The 22562-nt window shown below is 36.2% G+C and overlaps 1 protein-coding gene across 1 annotated transcript in view; it reads left to right on the top strand.

Moving 5' to 3' along the window:
• The first annotated feature begins 601 nt into the window (after positions 1–601).
• The window catches only part of LOC149804258 (QRFP-like peptide receptor), a 39234-nt gene continuing 17273 nt past the window's right edge, over positions 602–22562 (top strand). The window contains exon 1 of the mRNA XM_089932422.1: positions 602–970. Within this exon, the coding sequence (XP_089788548.1) occupies positions 612–970 (359 nt within the window). The 5' untranslated portion in view covers positions 602–611. The remainder of the gene's footprint in view (positions 971–22562) is intronic.

The following is a 22562-nucleotide window of genomic DNA, read 5'->3' as shown; positions in this document are numbered from 1 at the left end:
TATGAGTCTTTTTCTGAAAAACAAAATCACAATCCCAAAAGAATGATGAGATGGACTGAAAACAGAATTTGTTTTTCTGAACATGCTTACACATATCTAGTCCGTAATATAAAATATACTTTGCATGTTTTATAAGCAAACATACGCATCTTTAAAAAAAATACGAATAAGTTTAATAGACTTTATCCAGATTAACTAGAATAATGAAAGAGAAAATATAGCAAACTCTATCACCCCAATTTTAGGTATGTTGCTTCTACCGCTTTCTTCAAGACCATACTGTAAAATTTAAATATCGTCTGCTTATAAAGCTGTTATCATATCTGCTTGCTTTGAAAGTCGTTCTTATATGGGCCAATAAAAAGGTCTCCTTAAGAATCGATACCAGTTTAGTAGTCAGATGTTTTGCCAGTCCAGTTACATTGTGGTGCGATGATTTGCTGCGAACAGCTGTCACTATGAACAACTCTGTCCTGTTCCTTTCCGACCTAGCTGAACTTCGGGACGGGGTGTACCAAGATTTCCAATACTGGCTAAATTGGAGTGATTTTAATTTGACTGAGTTTAATTCAAGTTTACGAAACCATGCTTCAATCAAAAACCTTGGTCATATGTGTTCCAAAAGGTACTCATACCACAAGGATTACACTCAGATAAGCTGGGTTCTGAGTTTAGTTATAATCGTATATATTCTTGTTTTAATCCTAGCCATTTTGGGAAATCTACTTGTGATATGGACAATTTGGAGAAATTCCCATATGCACACGGTGACTAATTACTACATTGTGAACCTAGCCCTCTCGGATCTACTTGTATCGACCATTGTTATTCCACTAAAACTTTTGGAGTACACAGCAGACTGCATGTGGCAGATATTTAAAGCAGACGAACTCTGTGGATTCCTGTCATACCTTCTTCCAATCTTCGTCTTTGCCAGCGTGCTGACCCTGGTGGCAATATCTTTGGAAAGGTATGCCAGAATAATGCATAATGGGAGTGATTTTAGTCAGGTCCGGCCTTAGGACGATTGAATCGAGTTGGCCCAATCGGGCCCTCAGTGGCCCAGCAAGTTAGTCATTTTTAGAAAATTACCAAAGAAAGAAAGTAATTTTAGAGAGTTTAAGAAAATTTTAAGTTTAATATCATAAAAAATCTTGTTTTAAAGTTTATTTCCAAAGTTCGTGCTCTCAGGGAGCCCCTCGCGCAAATCGGGGGCGGGGGGGGGGGGGGGGGGGGAGGGGGGCTCGCCAAAGTCGTCCAGATCGGGTCCCGCGTTTGCAAAGACCTTTACTGATTTTAGTAGTAGTAGTAGTAGTAGTAGTAGTAGCAGTAGTAGTAGTAGTAGTATATGAAGAGGAAGGAGCTCAAATAGTTGTAGTAACAGCAGCCGTTGTTGCTGTGGTTGTGAAAATTATGGTAGTTCAGTCGTTGTCGCTTTCTTTGTTTGTCTTCTATTGTACATTTAGTATTTTTGTTGTTGTCAAGGCGAGCGTCATCTGTAATCCAAAAAGGTAGTTATAACGGTAGTAGAAGTAACAGTCAACAATGTTATAGTAGCACTTTAATGGTTGACATTTTAACTATACCTGCAGCCAAATAATGACCAAAGTGTTTTGCTGATCTCTGTGGCATTTAAGGTGCTCTTGTTTTGCCTCTACTAATATTAGTAGAAATAAATGCCATCTGAAATGCATTCATTTATGTCAAAATTAATAGCGATAATAATCTTAAAAACCAAAATGCAGATCAATACTCTCAAACGCTGTCAGCAGATTATTGCAAAAGAAGAGAGGTTCCATTCTTCCTAATTATTTTCTGGAATGAAAATATTGATCGAAATTCTCTTTCCCAATTCCACGAAGTTAAATAATTTACACAAAAGATGAAGATAACGATTTGATTTGAAATATATAGTCATATTATCAAAACAAACATAGCAACTGAATAAAATCAGAAGGAATAGTGTACTATAATATATGTTAAACGACAGAAGCGAAAAATGGATACAAGACTATTACAAAGTTGGCAGTCATCTGAAGGGATGGTAAAGAAAGAGCTAATACTTTCAGGCATGTTTTTGCGACATAGCAACAATGTGGAAAACACAATACAGCTTGTTAATAATATTAATGATTTCCTTATAACACTTTTTAAAATTGTTGATTTTTCCCTATAGAGTTTAAAAAACCAAGCGTGAAGGGTATTTTTAAAAATGTAATATCCCTAAGAAGTCTTACAAGCGCATGCAATAAAATATACTACAGAGATTCAAATCTCAATTTAAATTAGATGGAAGACACTGTCTGGCGTCACCGCATGTTCTGAAACAAAGCAATCTTTGGAATCCCTTCAAGTAACTTATTCAAGACACCTACTTATAAAATAGACAGTTTACCTTGATGCTTGTACTGACTTGCAATTATTTGCTGACCATGTAATATAATTCTAAAAGATGTAATATGCAACAGCATATCGTACTTTTATTTACGAAAGAAAGAAAGTATGCTTTCATAGAGGATCAAAAAAAAAAAAATAACACATATTATTATTATCATTATTATTATTATTATTATTATTATTATTATTATCAAAATCAGTCGGTTTGGTTGTGGTCTATCCCTTTCAACAGCTGGAGCGAATATTGTAACTTTTTAGCAAACAAAATAGTAACCACTCTGTTTGGTCTTCCACTACAACACGCTTCAAAAGGAATTGAAAATGACAAATTGTGTCCTTTTACGGCTAAGAAATAAATTCATTGGTTTCCGAAAGAATTGCTGAGTCTGCCTATGTAATTTTTTTTCACAGTGACTTTTCTTACAAATTACAAATTGCTGTTGTTGTTTTGGGTTTGGTGTCATTTTTCAGCACATGATAGGTTCTAATGGCGACAAAATATAACTGGTGGAGGAAGAACCGGGGACAACTCCGGTGAGAACCAGGACCGACAGCTACTGGCAAGCTTTGTCACAATCCCAAGGATGCCAAGCCCGAAACTCGAAAGTACGCGGATAGAGGTCAGATGGCAGAGATTTGTAAAGGCTATCACTTTAGAACACCCGGCCACCAGGTGACCTCCTACCGCTATATCTGTATGTATGTGTGTATATCTGCTTTTCACTTTTCTGAGCGTCATGTTGTTATTATATAGTTCGATGTAACATTTGAATGCATGGTTTTGAACTATATTACTTTCTCTACCTGACTCTAATGTCAAATTCAGTATGGGGAGTACCGAAGAGATACTACTATGTTAAGATTCCTTATAATTTTACCCATAATTCATATGCCTTTCGTCCTTTTCCATGACACACGTTTCACATAATATTGAGTCTGGTTTTGAATTCATTCAGTTCCCTCTTGTTCACTGATTCATTTTGTCATCGATTATGTTACCATGATTTACTGATCCTTTTAGTTTCGAAGAAAATCGTATTGCAATCGTTCTTATATTTTTGTTTCGGATAAAATTGCATTATTTATATTTACGACTTGTCTTTTTTTAATAACACAAAAGGAAAATTATACAATTCTAATAAACTCAATCACATGCCTGTAAAAGAAGATGAAGTCAACGAAGAGTATGTCCGTGCAGGTTTTCTATTAGAGGAAATCGATGTTATCTCAATAATTGTGTAAAGCTGCAAACAAATCACTCATCAACACACTTTTTCTGTATGTATTTGATACAACGAGTCTACAATCATAAATCGATGCACATTGGATGAGATTTGAAATCTTCGTTCATCTTGTATTTAAAGGACAAATAGTGATAAGGTACTTGTCCCCATACTGTCAGTGTAACAACAAAGGGGACCAAGCCGATGTTGGTGGTGAGGAGAGGGCATTCTATGTGCGTACTGTTGATGAATGAGTAATGTTGATGAATGAGTAATGAGTACTGTTGATGAATGAGTAATGAGTACTGTTGATGAATGAGTAATGAGTAATGTTGATGAATGAGTAATGAGTACTGTTGATGAATGAGTAATGAGTACTGTTGATGAATGAGTAATGAGTAATGTTGATGAATGAGTAATGAGTACTGTTGATGAATGAGTAATGAGCACTGTTGATGAATGAGTAATATTAGTATTGGTCATGAATAATGTTAGTATTGGTCATCCGGACATAAAGTTAGAACTAAAATCAGTACAGACGAATACAATAATTTCAAGTTCAGAATTATTGTCTTCTGAAGGACTTCAATCAGATTTTAATGCGTTTTGCTCGTATTTCTTTTAGGAAATAAACAGTACCGAGTGTAAAGCAAGCTTTTAGGTGAGATTAAAATGTCCCAGAGATAAGGAAATAAATATATAAACCTTCAGGCTTTCTTTTAGGAAATAAACAGTACCGAGTGTAAAGCAAGCTTTTAGGTGAGATTGAAACGTCCGTGAGATAAGAAAATAAATATATGAACCTTCAGGCTGACTAACAGGATACTCATAATTTATCAGAAATCATTTTGTGGCAGTTTCTAAACTTACAGCACTACAAACTAAGCAAATGGGTAATTTACCAGGAAATTGTTGTGCAAATCACCAATTGATAAATTATAAATGGGTTTGACTGTCGCAATTTTCTAAAACTTGAAACCGCATACAATGAAGTAATATTTGATTATGCCATATTGTGTTTATATATCAAGGAAATGGAGATATTATCTTGATGTCTCTTAACGAATAACGTACGTCTAATACATCATGTTTTTAGACCTAGTGTTTTTGTATAGAAATAAAAATCAAATTAAATTCAAATTGTGCCTATTATCATCAACAAATGTTTACTATAGCCAGTATAATAAAGTGGCTATCTAAAACACGAGACTCCTTTGGAAAAGCAAATAAATTTAAAGTATGTTTTTCTTAAAGAATGATCATAGTAAATACATCTGCAAATATTGCTGATATTAATGCATCATATTGATGAGTAAAGACCACATTACAAAGTAAATTCGATTTGATTTAAATTAGATCTGCATCAGTCTGTATCGATCCACTGTATTTTCTAAGTCCAAGAAGCTTGTATAGTCATTTAAGTAATTCAATCCATTATACTTTAAATTTTAATATAGATTCCGCGTTACTAGCCAGTTAGCGTGTCTTACCACGGCGTTCTTGTTTTTATCATAAAAATATGCAAATGATGTCACAGTGAGTACAGATATCTGACTTCACTGAGGATTACAATGTTTATGGATCGCACGCAATTTTCCGTGGTTTTTTTTTTTTTTTTTTTTTTTTTTTTTATATGCAGCATGAATGTGCAAAAATATTTAGTCAAATCCAGTACACGTAGATATGGTTTAACAACTTCGACTTAGTGCTTGTTCATTTTTCACATTTGATAGATCAGGGTACATTCTGAGCATTTCACCGTTGGTAAAAGTGTTTTGATCAATCATTTTATCTCTTACAAGAATTCAAAATGGAATCGTTACAAATCCCTCTCATAACTGACCTGCTAAGAACACATATACAATTGATATTTTACAACATAGAAGAAAAATCATAATACTCGAGGTAACACAATAGTAGTAATTCTGGTAATTGATTTTACTCTGTCACATTTCGATCTATAATTGAATTTACTCGGTCACATTTCGATCTCCTTTTCATTAGGTTGGTTTATTTCTTTAAATATTAGGTTTGGTTTATTTTTATATATTTAGAGATTCTCAAGAGCGCGAAAGATCTCCCCAGCCATTGCGATTGTTATGACGTTCGATTTAACATTTTTCTGAACTTGTTACTGTTAATTGCACTCCTTCTTCTAAATGAAATACTTCATGATTTATTTACGAGATATTTACATTTAAGCATTTACACATTGATCTATTCTTCTGCATAGGACACTCTAGGCGTGTACATACACAATGTGATTTTCACGAGTTGTTGTGTTAAACCTCTCTCTCAAGGATGTCATTAAAAAATAGCGATTTCTCTATATAGCCGTTCTTTATTATTTTTGTTTTCGTTTTCAGTGTAAGACAAGTTGGGGGAAGGTTGGAGGTGGTGGAGCAGGGGATTCGATGACGCTGAATAATTCAGTGTAAGATAAGTTGTTTTATTTGTGGAGGTGGTAGAGTAGGGGGTTGTATGACGTTGAATAATTCAGTGTAAGACAAGTTGTTTTATTTGTGGAGGTGGTGGAGCAGGGGGTTGGATGACGTTGAATAATTCAGTGCAAGACAAGTTGTTTTATTTGTGGAGGTGGTGGAGTAGGGGGTTGTATGACGTTGAATAATTCAGTGTAAGACAAGTTGTTTTATTTGTGGAGGTGGTAGAGCAGGGGGTTGTATGACGTTGAATAATTCAGTGTAAGATAAATTGTTTATTTGTGGAGGTGGTAGAGCAGGGGGTTGTATGACGTTGAATAATTCAGTGTAAGATAAGTTGTTTTATTTGTGGAGGTGGTGGAGCAGGGGATTCGATGACGTTGAATAATTCAGTGTAAGATAAGTTGTTTTATTTGTAGAGTTTGTGGAGTAGGGAGTTGGATGACGTTGAATAATTCAGTGTAAGATAAGTTCTTTTATTTTTGGAGATGGTGGAGCAGGGGTTGGATGATGTTGAATAATTCAGTGAAAAATAAGTTGTTTCATTTTTATATGCAGCTTTTATCATTTCCCATAAAGGATTTTGATTTCATTATTACAACAATCTATTATGAACACCCTTGATTTACGAATACCTTTGATTTATTAACACCTTTAATTTATGCTTCAAAGTTATTAATCCAGTACTGCATGTACTTCACAAGTATTAACCCTGTACTATATGTACTTTGCAACTCATAAGCCGGTAATGTATGTACTTTACAACTATTAACCGGGTGTTCTTCACAATTAATAACCCTATACTGTATGTACTTCACAATTATTAACCATGTACTGTATGAACTTCACAATTATTAACCCTGTACTGTATTAACTTCACAATTATTAAACTGGACTGTATGTACTTCACAATTATTAACCACGGACTGTATGTACTTCACAATTATTCACCCTGTATTGTATATACTTCACACCTATTCACCCTGTACTGTATATACTTCACAATTATTAGCCTTGTAATGTATGTACTTCACAACTATTAACCCTGTACTGTATGTACTTCACAAGTATTAACCCTGGACTGTATGTACTTCATAAATATTCACCCTGGACTGCATGTACTTCACAACTATTCACCCTGTACTGTATGTCTTTTACAACTATTCACGCTGTACTGCATGTCCTTTACAACTATTAACCATGTACACTTCGCAACTATTAACCCTGTACTGTATGTACTTCACAATAATTAACCCTGTACGTACAATCTCTGGAAGCTGAGTAGTTCTTCAGTGTGATTTATTTTCTTCTTACTCTTACAGGTAAACTTGACCTGAATAAATCAGTCAAATTTAAATTACATTCGAATATTAAGCTTATATGAGTAATACATAGGTAGAATTTTTGGCAGTGGACCTGTACGGAAGTCTTGAAGGGACACACTTCTCTTTTTGTTATCTCGGTTTAGTATTCTGAGATCTTAATCTACTAATCCAAGAGGTCAGATTACTAATCTGAGATCTTGATCAACTAATCAAGATTTCGGATTACTAATCTTAAATCTCAATCTACTAATCCAAGATATCGCGTTACTTATCTGAGATCTCGATCTACTTATCCGAGGATTAGTTACCGATTAGCAAATCGACATCTCCTATTAGTAAACCTTTATCTTTATTTGGTCGATTGAGATAATGGTTTAGTGAACCGACGTTTCCGATTACTTAACAATGATCTAGATTAGAAACAGCATAAAGCTAGTCCCTTCTGTATAACTGCATTCGCAATAATTTTGTTCCGCAAAGTCTGCACCGATTGAAAAGGATAAAATAAAATTTGAGGTGCAATAAATGTTTTTAAAAACATATTGTACCCTTTAATTTTATCTTCAACAGAAAAATGTGTCAAGAAATAATTAGTAGAAGTTAAAATTGATAACGTATTTATATTTTAGTACATTGTCCACGTAATCTCCGCACAGACGGAAGAATGTGTAGCCGGAAAATGCATATAATCCTGGATTTACAAGACTGGTTGTTCATTACTTGGTGATTTTAACGAAATTACCAAAACCAGTAGAACTGGTGATATTGACATTCATCTTTATCACATTGGCTGTTTTGTCATGAAATTCATGAAGGGTTGTCTCTTTACATTAATTTCTGCTATTAGCAAATTATGTTATGTTCCATTTTAATATGTTGGAAAATCTGTTTCTATGAGGGAAATATTTCTGTATCCACCAGCTCCCTGATTATTAAAGATTCTGAATGACAATGACTGCACTTAACTTCCGGAATGATTTTTTAAATAAAAGATAGAGGCGGTTTGCCTGTGAGAATTTCATGATTAGTATAGTCTTTAATATTTTTAGTTAATTACTAGAAATTGTTTGTCTCTCTCAGGTACTACCTTGCGATCGCCAGCATCATGATTATCGTCGTCGTTGTCGTCGTTATTTTATTAATGAAGTGGCATATGTCGTCCTCAAGCTAGTGATTGGTACTGGCGCACAGGTTTCCGTCGCTCTTGCAGAAACAATATAGATTTTCCACTTGTAATCTTTCGCAAATATTTTCAAGGCGACGTTTTGAGAGAGAGAGAGAGAGAGAGAGAGATAAGCGGGGAAGGGGTTCACGTAGTACTCCGAATAGGAGCGAGTACAAAATTAGTAATAATTCCAAGTATCATTCATAGCCATTATTTTCATCTAGTAGATGCGTTGGTCACCGATGATCTCATCGAATAAACGGATAATTTCTTGTTTCCTCCATATGGTTCAGTACTTGAGGCCTTGTTTCCTCCATATGGTTCAGTACTTGAGGCTTTGTTTCCTCCATATGGTTCAGTACTTGAGGCCTTGTTTCCTCCATATAGTTCAGTACTTGAGGACTTATGGTATTTAATTATTAGTAGAATTCCTTTTGTTCTCGAGTTTCCACAAGTTGTCGAAGTGAGACACGATGAAGAGGTATTCATATGTGTAGTCATCAACCCCAAAAGTAACTGAACCATCTTCAAAATAAGTCGTAATTGAATATCAAATTGCGCAAAGAAGCAAAGTACATACGGATATATTACTTCGCAGCTGCTAGTATTGCAACAGTTCATTTTTTGGTGGCCACTTCAGGTATGTAAAAGAAACCTGCTTCTAATGTATCATATCTTGTTTTAGAACGACCTAGTGTAGCAAAGTATGAAAATATGATTTTTTGCATAATTATACTTTCTAAAATCCCCCAATACAATTATATCAGTTTAACTGCATATTAGGTGTCTTGTAAAGTTGAGCAGGTAATAATCAGTGAGAACTTAGGAATTGGATTAATAGTCAAAAATTCTTGATATTTTTGTCAGAAGTGCCCATAACTGTTTATAACTGACTCACTGGAAATCGGATTGCACGGTTGTTTTGTTTCGTATGATTCAATACTAATGAGCCGTTTCCCATTTTATATGAAATTCTAAGAAAATTAAAACTGCTGTTTTCTTTTTGCTGTTGCTGCTGCTGCTCTTTTACCTCACCGGTCTCAGGTGAGTTATTTGGCGCAAAACTTATTGTTTGTTAAATTGTGCATATTTGATAGGACAGCGTTGATGAACTGAATGAACTCAATTTGCGGTTAAAATCACGCTTCACATTTAGTGTTCTCCTGTTATCCTTTGTCGTTCACATAGGAAGTCATCCAGTCTGCATTAATTGCTTCAGATGTGACTAAATATTCTACAGACTGAAGCTTCAGGTATCAGATATACAACAAGGGACATTTTGTGATGTTAGTTACCAGGTTAGGATCTGGCTAAAACACACGTCTTCATGGCCTCTGGAGGGGATGTCAAGTACCAACGAAATGTCCAATATTTCACAATATTGTTTTGAAAGTAGTATCAACCTGTTTTATTGCCGGCTAAAGAAGACATTGCAATCGAATACAAAATCTATTGAACTTCGTTTACCTCTTCCTACGTATTTCCAATCATAGTATATGTAAATAGCCGTGTGTTCAATATGTATGTATATTCCCCATAACATGTAAATCACAATAATTTATTGAGAAGAGTTCGGTTTAAGTCAACAACGGGAGTGCTCTTAAACCCCAATGATGCCGTTACGTGAAAAAGTCGTATATGCCAGATTATCTGAATAATACTGAATCTTGAAAGATTTTGGTCCCAAACATAATTTAGTTCAATTAAAACAAGATAATATCGATGTTTCATCGCATTATGAGACATGCAATTTCAACCTCGAACTGGGTAAACCAGTCTATTTTCACGTGTACGAAAGAATACGATGTTGATCGGCGACCTCCGTGGGTCAATCATTTTCAGTCGACAGCTGCAAGACAAGTTTTGAAGATGTCACCTTTGTAAACACAATAATCCAACACCATGCTATGTTAAACACATTTTAACATTGCAGCGCCCCAGCTGATCACCAGTATTCACCCGAGTTTTACTTTTTATCAAGTGAATCTTTTCTTTCTCAGATCCAAGTACAAGACGCGGGTTTGCATATTGTCATACCCCTCGCATCAATTGTGCATCACGTGTGAATGTTGTGGCTATTGGATTAGTCAGTAATGGAATTTGTAAAGTATATCACATCACTACTTTTGGAGCACTCCCGAACAAGAACAGAATTACAAGCGACTTGACCGCTCCGGTGGCCTAGTGGTTAGAGCGTTCGCCTCGGAAGCGGGAAGTCGTGGGTTCGAATCCTGGCCGAGTCATACCAAAGACTTACAAAAATGATACTAACAGCTGCCTCGCTAGGCGCTCAGCATTAAGAGGTTTGTGTTTGGACTGGTCGGCTTGGTGTCAGGATAATGTGACTGGGTGGGACAAGATGCTACATGTCTGCGGCATGATGCCCCAGTGCTGTACATCACTATAAACTGTCACACTGCAGATATCGTAGCGATATGACTGACAAATTGGTAAAACTACGCTAAAATTTTAATCACACACACACACACGCGCGCGCGACTTCGCTGACTGAATTAAGGTGTGGCCTCTCTTGATTCTAAACTGAATATTTAAACGTAGCTTAAACCTAAGACCTGGATTATTTCAAAGAAAGTTTTATGTCAGATAGTTTGGTGCATTTTTTTAAACAAATCATCTCCTTCCTTCCAAAATTAAGTTAGACTGGAAGAGTGGTGAAATTTATTATAAACGGCGGCATTGGAGCTTTAAATGCATGTTTTAGAAGAAGAGTTTTGACTACTTCAGCCCCGTTTCCAGATTTGTGTAATATAATCTTTAAACTTAATGGAGCCATTTAGGAGTTGCCAGTGACGCCATGCTTCGATGCACTCACTTAGACTTGCATAAACCTGAATTTGTGTTGATTCCATTCATACTGCAAAAATAAAATTAATCGGTAATCGCAAAGTAGGTTGGGGGCGGTATTGGTATTTTATTCCAAGTCGCGGGGAAGGGGGGCTCGTTTAAGATCAATTATTCCCTTCGCAACATCAAATAAGCAAAGAAGGACTATTCAGGATGTTAAAATCAAATATATACAGAATTACTGGAATGCAAGAAAATACAGCATTTTTAAGCGGATACGCGAGGTGCAGATGATTGAGTCCGATATCTGAAAATTATAATTTGATCGAATATTGAATTTCCAAGATTTGCTTTTCTTTTAATTTCTGTAACTTTTGACTTTCTTTCTTTTCTGATCAAACAGTCACATTGAGAATTGGCAATGACTGAGAAGCAATACTGATAACACATGGTCCAGCACACTTTTAAACTTTGGAATAACACACACACACGCGCGCGCAAACACACACGCGCAAACACACACGCAAACACACGCACACACACAAACACACACACACACACACACACACACACACTATAGTCTTGTTAAAGGAAACATATATTCCAATCAGTTTCTTGGCTGTGTTTGAAAATGAGTCAGATCAATTCAGAATAAAATACTGATTAATCAGCATATGCTTGTTGATGCGAAAACGGATACAGTAACGGAGGCATGGTAGGCTGGACAGTTTTCATCCGCTTTCTGATGAATGCACTCAACCATGGTAGGCTCGACAGTTTTCATCCGCTTTCTGAGGAATGCACTCAATCTTCGTTATTGCTAGAGAATGTCCGGCCAATCTAATCTCATGGGAAACAGGAAGCAAGTTTTTTGAGGCATCTCAGACTGGGTAGCATGGGTCATGTTTTTTCTCCGTGTGATGTGCCAGTAGAGGCAGTGTTTCATTAGGAAGTCAGCATATTCCCTTGGGCCCTGACCAAGGCAGTACTGCGACTATTTTCCTTTCATTGGTTTCTTTGTCTAACAAACATTTTGTTGTGTCAATCATATGTTGCATTCTTTTAATTAAAAGTTGCTACTCTGTCTAAGAGTGAAACACTTTTGACGAAAGGGGATTTGTCATGTTTTGTTTTTGTTTTTTGGTTTTTTTTTTTGTTTTTGTTTTTTTTTTTTTTGTTTTTGTTTTTTTTACAGAGGGTAGAATATGATGGCAAATACAATAATTTGGACAAAGGAACATAATTATTAACTAATGAGGGATATGCATGGCTTCATTTAGACTGGTTCAACTTAAGAACAACGATTGAAAAGCAGTCTTGATAAAACATGGTTTTAAAATCATTCAGCATATTTGTTTGTCTCTCACCCTCCCATGTTGGTTGTCTGCTTAATTACTCTGATACGTCTGTTGAATTTTATCCCTATTTAAGCGACAGGTTCACAAACTCATTAACTTGAAGAAATCCGTTACAGCCCAAGGCACTAACTTCCAAGAATATTGGAGTGTTAACAGTGCTTTCCATATTAATAATCCATAACTACAACTATGTTTAGTGACAGTAGAGTACAGCTTACATCAGTTCGTGGCATAATAGCTGCAGGACTCACGGTACTAATTCAGTTCCCTTAGTAAACCTATGCAAACACCATGATATTAAAAATTCAATAACTTACAATTTCTGAGTGCTCATGATCAAACCTGTATTTATCAGTATAGATGAAACCTGGATATCAGCTTCTGTGTAGAGAAAAGGATATGACCCGCGGCATTTTCTGGACCTGTGTGTGTTTGAAACATGTGCCTTAAATTCCGCACCATTGAGTTAGGGGCTAATTTTAGTAATGCGTGTTCCAAATTCAAGACTGTTAAAGAACTGAAATTCCATCAATAAAATAATGTCTCTTTTTTCAATTACAACTAGGATAAGCTCTCAAAAGTTCTTTTTCCTAAAACATAACTTACAGTATTTACCATTCCTGGTCAGCCAAACCCATATGTACTCATATGTATTTTATGCTCACCCATTTCCAGGTTGGTTCCCATTTTTAAAAAAAAAATCATTAGTACCGTGTGTCATGCAGTGCCACTTTGGTTAAAGCATGGGCTCATGCCGGAGGATCTTGGCTCGAATCAGATCAGAAATGGTCTGCTACTGTATTGCATCTTGGGCAAAGGATTATACCACGGTAAGATATAACCTTCAAAAGTGTTCTTGTGCCAAAAAATCCGCCACCAAACACACTTGTGTTATAAGCATGGTGACATTTGATTTTGCAACCATTAATTTGTTTGCTTTATTTGCACTGATACTCGACATGACAATGGCGAAATTAAGTAGGAATTTGAATTCCTTGAATTGAAATGATTATTCCCATTAAATTAATCGAATATTTATAATTCTGTTTAAAACTACTTTTAGTCAAATTAGACAACTCACTAGCACCCGGAGCGTCAAAACTAATAAGGCAAGATCACAGTTTATTTTTTGCTCTCTGTCGATTTTTAGCACACATTATCCTTTGAATTTTTTATCAGATGTATGGAAGCAGATAATTGTTTATACTTAATTTTACCATTTACTTTTTGTTCAAGTTAAATTCAGTACCGCTGCAGTGGCAGAACCCTTGCAGACAGTAAGAGATCCTACCTACTTTGCAGTAGGGGCTGGTATAGGTAAATGTATTGTCCATTATATTGTATGCCCACTCGACCTTAGTTTCCGATGGCAAAGGTACTGCCCATCTAATATCAGGGAAGTCGAGGAAGCCGGTTGGTTGGGCATCTCATATTTGGAACCATTGATCTTGCCTTCTCTCCATGAGCATGTGAAGTGGAGCCTACATGTCGGCGACGATGACAGGGTTGACACTGACGGGCCAGGATACTGTTTCAGTCGGGCAGTCAGCATATTCCCATGGGTCCTGACCAAGGCAACACTGAGCCAATTTTACTTCCATTTATTCGACCGCTCCAGTGGCCTAAGTGGTTAGAACGTCCGCCTCGGATGCGGGAAGTGGCCGGTTCGAATCCCGGCCGACTCATACCAACGCTTGGCGCTCAGCAGTAAGAGGCTAGTTTTAGGACTGATCGGTCTGGTTTCAAGAGACTTTGACTGCTGGAACATGATGCTACAGGTCTGTGGCATGGTGCCCCAATGATAGACATCTCTGTAAAGTGCCATACAGCAGACACAGTGGTGTTAAACCTACGTTACAAATTCAAATCACACACACACACACACACACACATTAGTTAGAGCTTTAGAACAACGTCTTTGTGTAATAAACATTATGATCTTGCAATTTTGTATTTTAACTTTAAATTAAAAAATAAATATTCTTATCAGGTACATGTACTGCCTATACAATGCCATCAGTCCGATTATTACCTATCTTTTTTACTATGTCATGTGATATCATCAAAGTACTTTTCCTTACCAGCATTATTTGGGGGCCTTTGCTAAATATCGTTAAATATTATTTAGGTATGCATTCTGCCTTCATGACCTTTATAAATATTGATCCCAAATGTAATCATTCCTAATGAACTACAGATGGCGCAAGGTATAGTTGAACTGTGTACGTTTTAAATTGATCAAGTTATATCCCAAAGAAAACAAATAGTGTCACCATACAAAGAAATAAAACTGGGAAGTCGTAGCTGACTTAACAATACGAGTTTTGTTAAATCACTAGATAGGTATAGATTTGTTCTTGGCAGGTAATATTCTATGATGTCGAGAGTCAATGCACCACAGTTACGTACAGATGAATTAGCGTGCTGTTAGTTAAGATCAAACAAAAACAGTCCAGCAGACGACAACTCATTCTTCCATTTTGCTATAATTACTCCAAACTCAAGGTAGCAACATCAAGTGTAATACAAAAGAGCAAAGTGGTTAATTGTAGAGAGTCGGAAAAATCTTGAAGCATTTGATGTCCTTGATTGCATTCTTTTTAATATTTTCATTTTCATTAGCTCCTTCTTCTGGCTTAAGGTAGGAATGGATACCTGATACTGAACCACTTACATTTCTAAAATAAGAACTAATTGCTTAGTATTCAATTTATCTGACTTTTGCTCATTAATTTTTCACTCCAAAAGTCCTTTCGATGGGACAGCCTCATGCATTTTATCTTCTACTCATTAATGTTCCACACCAAAACTTCACTCTAACGGACATGCGGATACTTATTTCACCAATTTCATCCTTCTCATCCTTTCATACTTTACTCGTTAATTCTCCAATCCCAAACTCTATTCAGTGGGAAATGCGGATTTCATTCTAACTACGTTTTGGTTCTAAGCGTGTTATCAAGTCTGTCTGGAATTCAGTGCTTTGTTAATCTGTTATCCTCACAAGCACGTCGAGTTCAAATATAAAACATCAACTGGAGAAAACCACTCCCCAACTCCGAAAGTACCTTAACATGAATTTAAAGGGCGTATTATATTATTACCTTTTGTTAGGTGTGATCTGAGATGCAAAGTTGTAATAGTATCTTTAAGTGGTCGATGTTCAATGAGTAGTTATCCCACTGGGTTCATTTTACTCCAGGCTGATGGACTATAACTCGGTCTACTAAGCCTGTATCAAAAGTGTTAAGAGGTTAATAAAAATATTTGCTTCAAACGAGTGAATAACGGATATATTTCATGAAGTGGGTGAAAAGACTAGGTATTTTCATTAGTGACTGTCCATTTTCCACTAGTAGCTACTAATTTGTACTATTTTATGCTCAAATGTATTTGTTTACAATATGATAGACACAGTTAGCAAATTTTTCATTTGGATTCAGCGTTTATGTTTGGCTGTGTTTTGTAAAAATAGAAAGAGTAACATATTTTCCTTTTCAATTCAAAGTAAACTAAGGAATAAAATTGTACCTTGTTGGATTACAACTCAGTTCCTCTTCAACGAGCGCCTTAAGGAATAAAATTGTACCTTGTTGGATTACAACTCAGTTCCTCTTCAACGAGCGCCTTAAGGAATAAAATTGTACCTTGTTGGATTACAACTCAGTTCCTCTTCAACTAGCGCCTTAAGGAATAAAATTGTACCTTGTTGGATTAGAACTCAGTTCCTCTTCAACTAGCGCCTTAAGGAATAAAATTGTACCTTGTTGGATTACAACTCATTTCCTCTTCAACTAGCGCCTTAAGGAATAAAATTGTACCTTGTTGGATTAGAACTCAGTTCCTCTTCAACTAGCGCCTTAAGGAATAAATTTGTACCTTGTTGGATTACAACTCAGCTCCACTTCAACTAGCACCTTAAGGAATAAAAGTGTACCTTGTTGGATTAGAACTCAGTTCCTCTTCAACTAGCGCCTTAAGGAATAAAATTGTACCTTGTTGGATTACAACTCAGTTCCTCTTCAACGAGCGCCTTAAGGAATAAAATTGTACCTTGTTGGATTACAACTCAGTTCCACTTCAACTAGCACCTTAAGGAATAAAATTGTACCTTGTTGGATTAGAACTCATTTCCTCTTCAACTAGAACCTTAAGGAATAAAATTGTTCCTTGTTGGATTAGAACTCAGTTCCTCTTCAACTAGCGCCTTAAGGAATAAAATTTTTCCTTGTTGGATTAGAACTAATTTCCTCTTCAACTAGCAGCGGCCATACCGCACGCGCGTGCCTCATAAGCAAGCGTCTAAAATAAACTTCAAAATTGCTGGTCTACTGACGGGCAGTGAGAACACATATTATTTCACTCCACTGAACCATCAAGATTATTTCCCTTTGATAATCTAGTAATTAAAGGTCTAACATAAAATAATGATCTATATTACATTGATTTTTCTTTTATTTGAGTAATAATAACCTGTTCAAGACGAAATCCCCCATATGTATGTATGTGTGTGTGTGTGTGTGTGTGTGTGTGTGTGTTAACGAGGTTTTATGAAGAGCTATTATTTTTCAGTCTACACATTATTAATTCTGATGGTAGAGGAGGGTTTTCATGGTCAAAACATGCAAAGATAGCGCACTTTAAGAAATTTGTTACCTTCTGTCATAGGGGCCCCGAGTGACCGAGTGGTCTAAAGCGCTCTCCGTCACGGATCACTGCCATCTCACCGCTGTCTGCGTAGGTTCAAGTCTCGGGCTCGGCCAGTGTGGATATGTGAGAAAGCTTGCCGGTAGCTTCTCGTGGGTCGGTGGTTCTTTCCGGGGGTTTCCCGGGTTCTTCCTCCACCATTAATACTGGCCGCCATGTATAGCCTGTCTTGTGCTGAAAAATGGCGTTAAACCCTAAAACAACAAAACAACCACAATCTTCTGTCATTGGCAGAAAGTTAAAGGTACAAACAGGATGGCCACTATGCCGTGAGAGGAACTGATGAGTCAGCGATTGTTCTGTCTACTTTCATACTATATCCGTTTAAGAGAGAAAGAATGAGCATAGGAATTACTACACAGTATGTATGTATTAATGGATAGATCGATGGATGGAGTGATGGTTGGATGAATTGCAATTTACGTCTTTACTGGATGAGAATTTCACTCAGTTTTCAAAGTCAGTTTGTTTTAAATTTCTTCTTTAGCGTACTATATTTATTGAATACAGCATCTTTAGCGTACTATATTTATTGTATATAACATCTTTAGCGTACTATATTTATTGCACATTAGATCTTTTGTCAGGGATACTGTACAAAAGGCAACTCATCCACGACATGTAACTTAAAAAGCTGATACTGATAAATTAAAAAACGTAATTATTATAATGAGTCAAAAAGCTGTACTGCATCAGTCTAAAAATCCAATACTTTAAAACCAAGTGATATTTCATTAATCGGTGTGCAGATTATTGCCTGCCAAAGAGTCACATTGTCCTACACGGGCTATACTAATTTGATTATGTCAAGAGTCTTGTGAAAACTCTGTGTTTTGCATGCCAATGCAAAGTTTCATTATGATGCTGATAAACAATATTGACTTAGTTATGCCTGTAGCTATTTCTGCCAGTTAAGGACCATTAACAAAACAGGATTATTATTTCTTTCACCGATGTTCAAGACAAAAATAAATTTTCGGCTTTATTTACTGTTTATTGATGCTGAAGTTCTTTCAAGAAATAAAATTCAATTTCGCTATGCAACATGTTAGATGGATTTAAGGACAGTTAGAGAGCCGGGCTTAGTTGTACTCCATCATTTATAAATCTTTGCCAACGTAAGTCCTCATTGCACGTTGTAGTTCTGTATTGGTATCGAGTGTGTGTGTGTGTGTGTGTGTGTGTGTGTGTGTGTGTGATTTTGATTTTGATTTTTAACATAGCTTTAAAACATTCAGTCATATCGCAACAATGTCTGCAGTCTGGCAGTTGAAAGAGATGTATAGCACTGGGGCATTATGCCGCAGACATATAGCATCATGTCCCACCCATTCACATTATCCTGACATCAGACGGACCAGTCCTAACACTAACGTCTTAATGCTGAGCGCCAAACAGGGTAGCTAATAGGACCATTTGTATAAGTCTTTGATATGACTCAGCCAGGGTTCGAGCCCGCGAGCTCCAGCATTCAAGGTGGAGGCTCTAACCACTTAGGTATATTATATGGACATCGAAAAGTCATTCAACGGTCCATAACATTTGATGCTTTAGGAAAAGAACTTTTTGATTGTATTTCTCTAGCATGAAGATAGAGGGTACATATGAAAAAAGAAACTGAAAGTAAACGTGGAAAGCAAATTTGGTCCAGACATTTCGTTTCCATAGCCCCCATTACGTTATAGACAATAGCAGAGATACCACTAAGTCCCTGTATAAATAACTGTAGGCCCCAGCTAAGTTACAAAGACAGATGTCCAGGCTCCGCTAACTTACAAAGACAGATGTTTAGGCTCCACTTAGACAATTGTATGAGCCACACTGAGTCACTCAGACAGTTGTATAGTCTCTACTAAGTGGCTAAGACAGTTGTAAAGTCTTTACTAAGTTACTAAGACAGTGTTATAGTCTCTACAACGTTACTAAGAAAGTTGTATAGTCTCTGCTAAGTGACTAAATCATTTTGTATAGTCTCTACTAAGTCATTAAGACAGTTGTATAGTCTTTACTTTGTGGCTTAGACAGTTGTATAGTCTTTACTTAGTGGCTAAGACAGTTTTATATTCTCTACTAAGTTACTAAGAAATGTGTATAGTCTCTACCAAGTTACTAAGACAGTAGTTGTATAGTCTCTATTGAGTGGCTAAGACAGTTGTATAGTCTCTACTAAGTCACTAAGACAGTTTTATAGTCTCTACTAAGTGACTAAGACAGTTGTATAGTCTCTACTAAGTGACTAAGACAGTTGTATAGTCTCTACTATATCACTAACACAGTTGCATAGTCTCTACTAAGTGTCTAAGACAGTTGTATACTCTCCACTAAGTGACTAAGGCAGTTACATAGTCTCTACTAAGTGTCTAAGACAGTTGTATAGTCTCTACTAAGTCACCAAGACATTTGTATAGTCTCTATTGAGTGGCTAAGACAGTTGTATATTCTCTACTAAATGACTAAGGCAGTTGCATAGTCTCTACTAAGTGTCTAAGACAGTTGCATAGTCTCCACTAAGTTACTAAGGCAGTTGTATCCACTGAATTCTTGAGATAGTTGAGTTGTATTAATCATTCTAAATTATCTTTTGAGATGTAATTTGTCAATTTCAGCAAATTAAAAGACCCCAAATCTATTTTCAGTTTACTAAATTATATATATATATAATAAGTTATTATACTTGATTTTATGTCAAGATAAATATTAGATCATCAATTCTAACCAAAGCGGACAGCCTCTTGCAACACTGTTGCCATTATTTCCCTAGTGTCTAGTACAGTGATATCATTGAAGCAGGACATTTGAAGATTATACATATAGACTTGGGTTTTTCTTCAGGTTGTAACTATAAAGAGATGCTAGGATTTTTAAACAGGAACGTCATACAAGCTAAGGCTATAAATAGATGGCTGGGTTTCTCCTAAGGAATTTCCCACAAGTTTTAGCTTAAAATAAAAACTTGGTTTTTCCAAAACAATTTCCGACCAGTGGTGACCATAAATAGATACTAGCATTTTTCCACATAGTATTTTTCGCAATGTAAGAAATAGTTTATTTTGTGACATTTTATCGACTGCTCTTACATTTTAAGCGAACACAACAGGTTTGGATATTGAGTATGATATAATGGATGGTATAGTATGTGTAATGGATAGTACTTTTTGTGGTGTAAGGGATAGATATTTTGTGATATTTGTCTCCTTCTCTTACATTCTAGGCGAACACATAAGAATTGAAGTGTATGCATTGGTCTTTGTTTATGTTTCTGTGCCTTCGCGTACGTGTATATATGTGTATCGGTCTCTGTGTATGTGTGCGTACGCGCACGTGTGTGTATGTGTGCGCGCGTACGTTTGTTTGTGTGATAGATGTCAGGTTAGTCCATATGACTTTCCTACAAAATGAGATTATAAATAGATAGTGGGGTTTTCCAAAAGAATTTCCCAAAGTTGTAGCTACACAAAAAACTAGGTTTCTCCAAAGGAATTTCTAACCAGTGGTAACTATAAATAGATACTAGCGTTTTTCCACATAGTATTTTTGGTAGTGTAAGAGACAGTCTATTTTATGAGATTTTATCGACTTCTCTAACATTTTAAACGAACACAAGGCGATTGAATAGTGATTATGATATAATGGTTGGTATAGTGGGTTTAATGGATAGTATTTTTGTGTTGTGAGATTTCACCTCCTTCTCTTACATTCTAAGCGAACACATAACGATTGAAGTGTATGTGTGTGTGTCTTTCTGTTTCAGTCCGCACGCCTACGTGAGTGTGTATGTGTATTATTGTGTGTGTGCATTCGCGTACGTGTGTGTGTATGTTGTGTGTGTTTGTGTGTATGTGTTGGTCTTTCTTTGTCCCTATAAAACTCCCTTTATCCCTATCAAATTCATTACACCTAACTACCTACAGTAGCGCGAATTCAGGTCAGTCATTTGCAACACTGTTGCCATTATTCCCTCAGTGTTTAGTCTCCTTTAAATTCTGGGACATTTTCGTCCTTTTATCGTTACTTTTAGTCACATCCATTTAGCTGTTGGTCTTTTCATTGATTATAGCTATTTATTGCAACATTAAAATTATGCAAATTTATGGACACCGCAAATATAACTTCAGGTCTAGGCAATGCTTTATATATAAATATCGGGCTTGTACTAGTATATGTCTGTTTCTGCCTCTGTTGTGTTTGACCCTCTGTCATCCTTGTCCCTAGACAGGCCCTATTTAAGGTCTCTTGTCCCTTAATGTTCATCAATCTATGTCTATGTGTTGTATATGTATATGTATACATCTCTCATATATTTGTGTCTCCATAGAATAGAGCGTACTCAGATCAGCTCCGTGCTATATTGTTATCAATGTTCAGTACCGTGACGTCACCTCATCTGTTCCATTAATATTGTCCCTATACAATAACCCCACTTTCCTTCGACGCTATACAGGCCCAATATTCCCCATCTTCGCTTATGTGTCATGTTCTGGTGACCTATGTTATTACCATTATCGCTATTTTTATGAGATAATCAGATGAAGTCCTATATATTCGCTTTTGGGAGACTGAACGGTATGGTTGTAGCCCATCAATGTATGCAGAATAATTTGATACTCCTTCAGATTTCTGAAAGCTGTATTTCGATCGACTAATTGAAAGGTTACCAGAACATGGTCCCTAATCTGTCGCTGTCAGATCTTTAGGTACGATAGTGGAGATCTGATTTTAATCGGATTGCAAGCACAATTAGCTTCTCATCTCTTCGAGTTTGTATGCTGGTCCAATTTTGTTTCACTGAAAATGAAGGTAAATGATAGGATCCCTAAGCTTTCGGAGTCAAACGATGTAATCAAAAAATATAGGAATGATAGTAAAATGTATAGTCAAAGGAAGAGCATACCAAACCAGTTTGTGGTTGTAACATGGTTTGAAGCTTCGATTTCAGTCTTTATTAAATTAAATTGGACTGTACAAAACTTTTCATTCCCTGTAGCTCATCTTTCCCGCAAAAGGTAAAATACTGTTCAGATATCAGATATTTATATTGCTTGTAAATATCTGTTTTCAAAAGCCGCTATTTTAACATGCTGCCCACGATGTCAAATACGTCCATTTTAGCTTGTTTAACACGACGTCAAAATTATCCATTT

The sequence above is a fragment of the Sinohyriopsis cumingii genome, chromosome 2 (genome assembly GCF_028554795.1).
Source record: "Sinohyriopsis cumingii isolate HCF-2022 chromosome 2, ASM2855479v2, whole genome shotgun sequence".
In the NCBI taxonomy this organism is placed as follows: Eukaryota; Metazoa; Mollusca; class Bivalvia; order Unionida; family Unionidae; genus Sinohyriopsis; species Sinohyriopsis cumingii.
The sequence above is the reverse complement of the archived record's forward strand: the minus strand, read 5'-3'. Positions and strand labels throughout refer to the sequence as shown.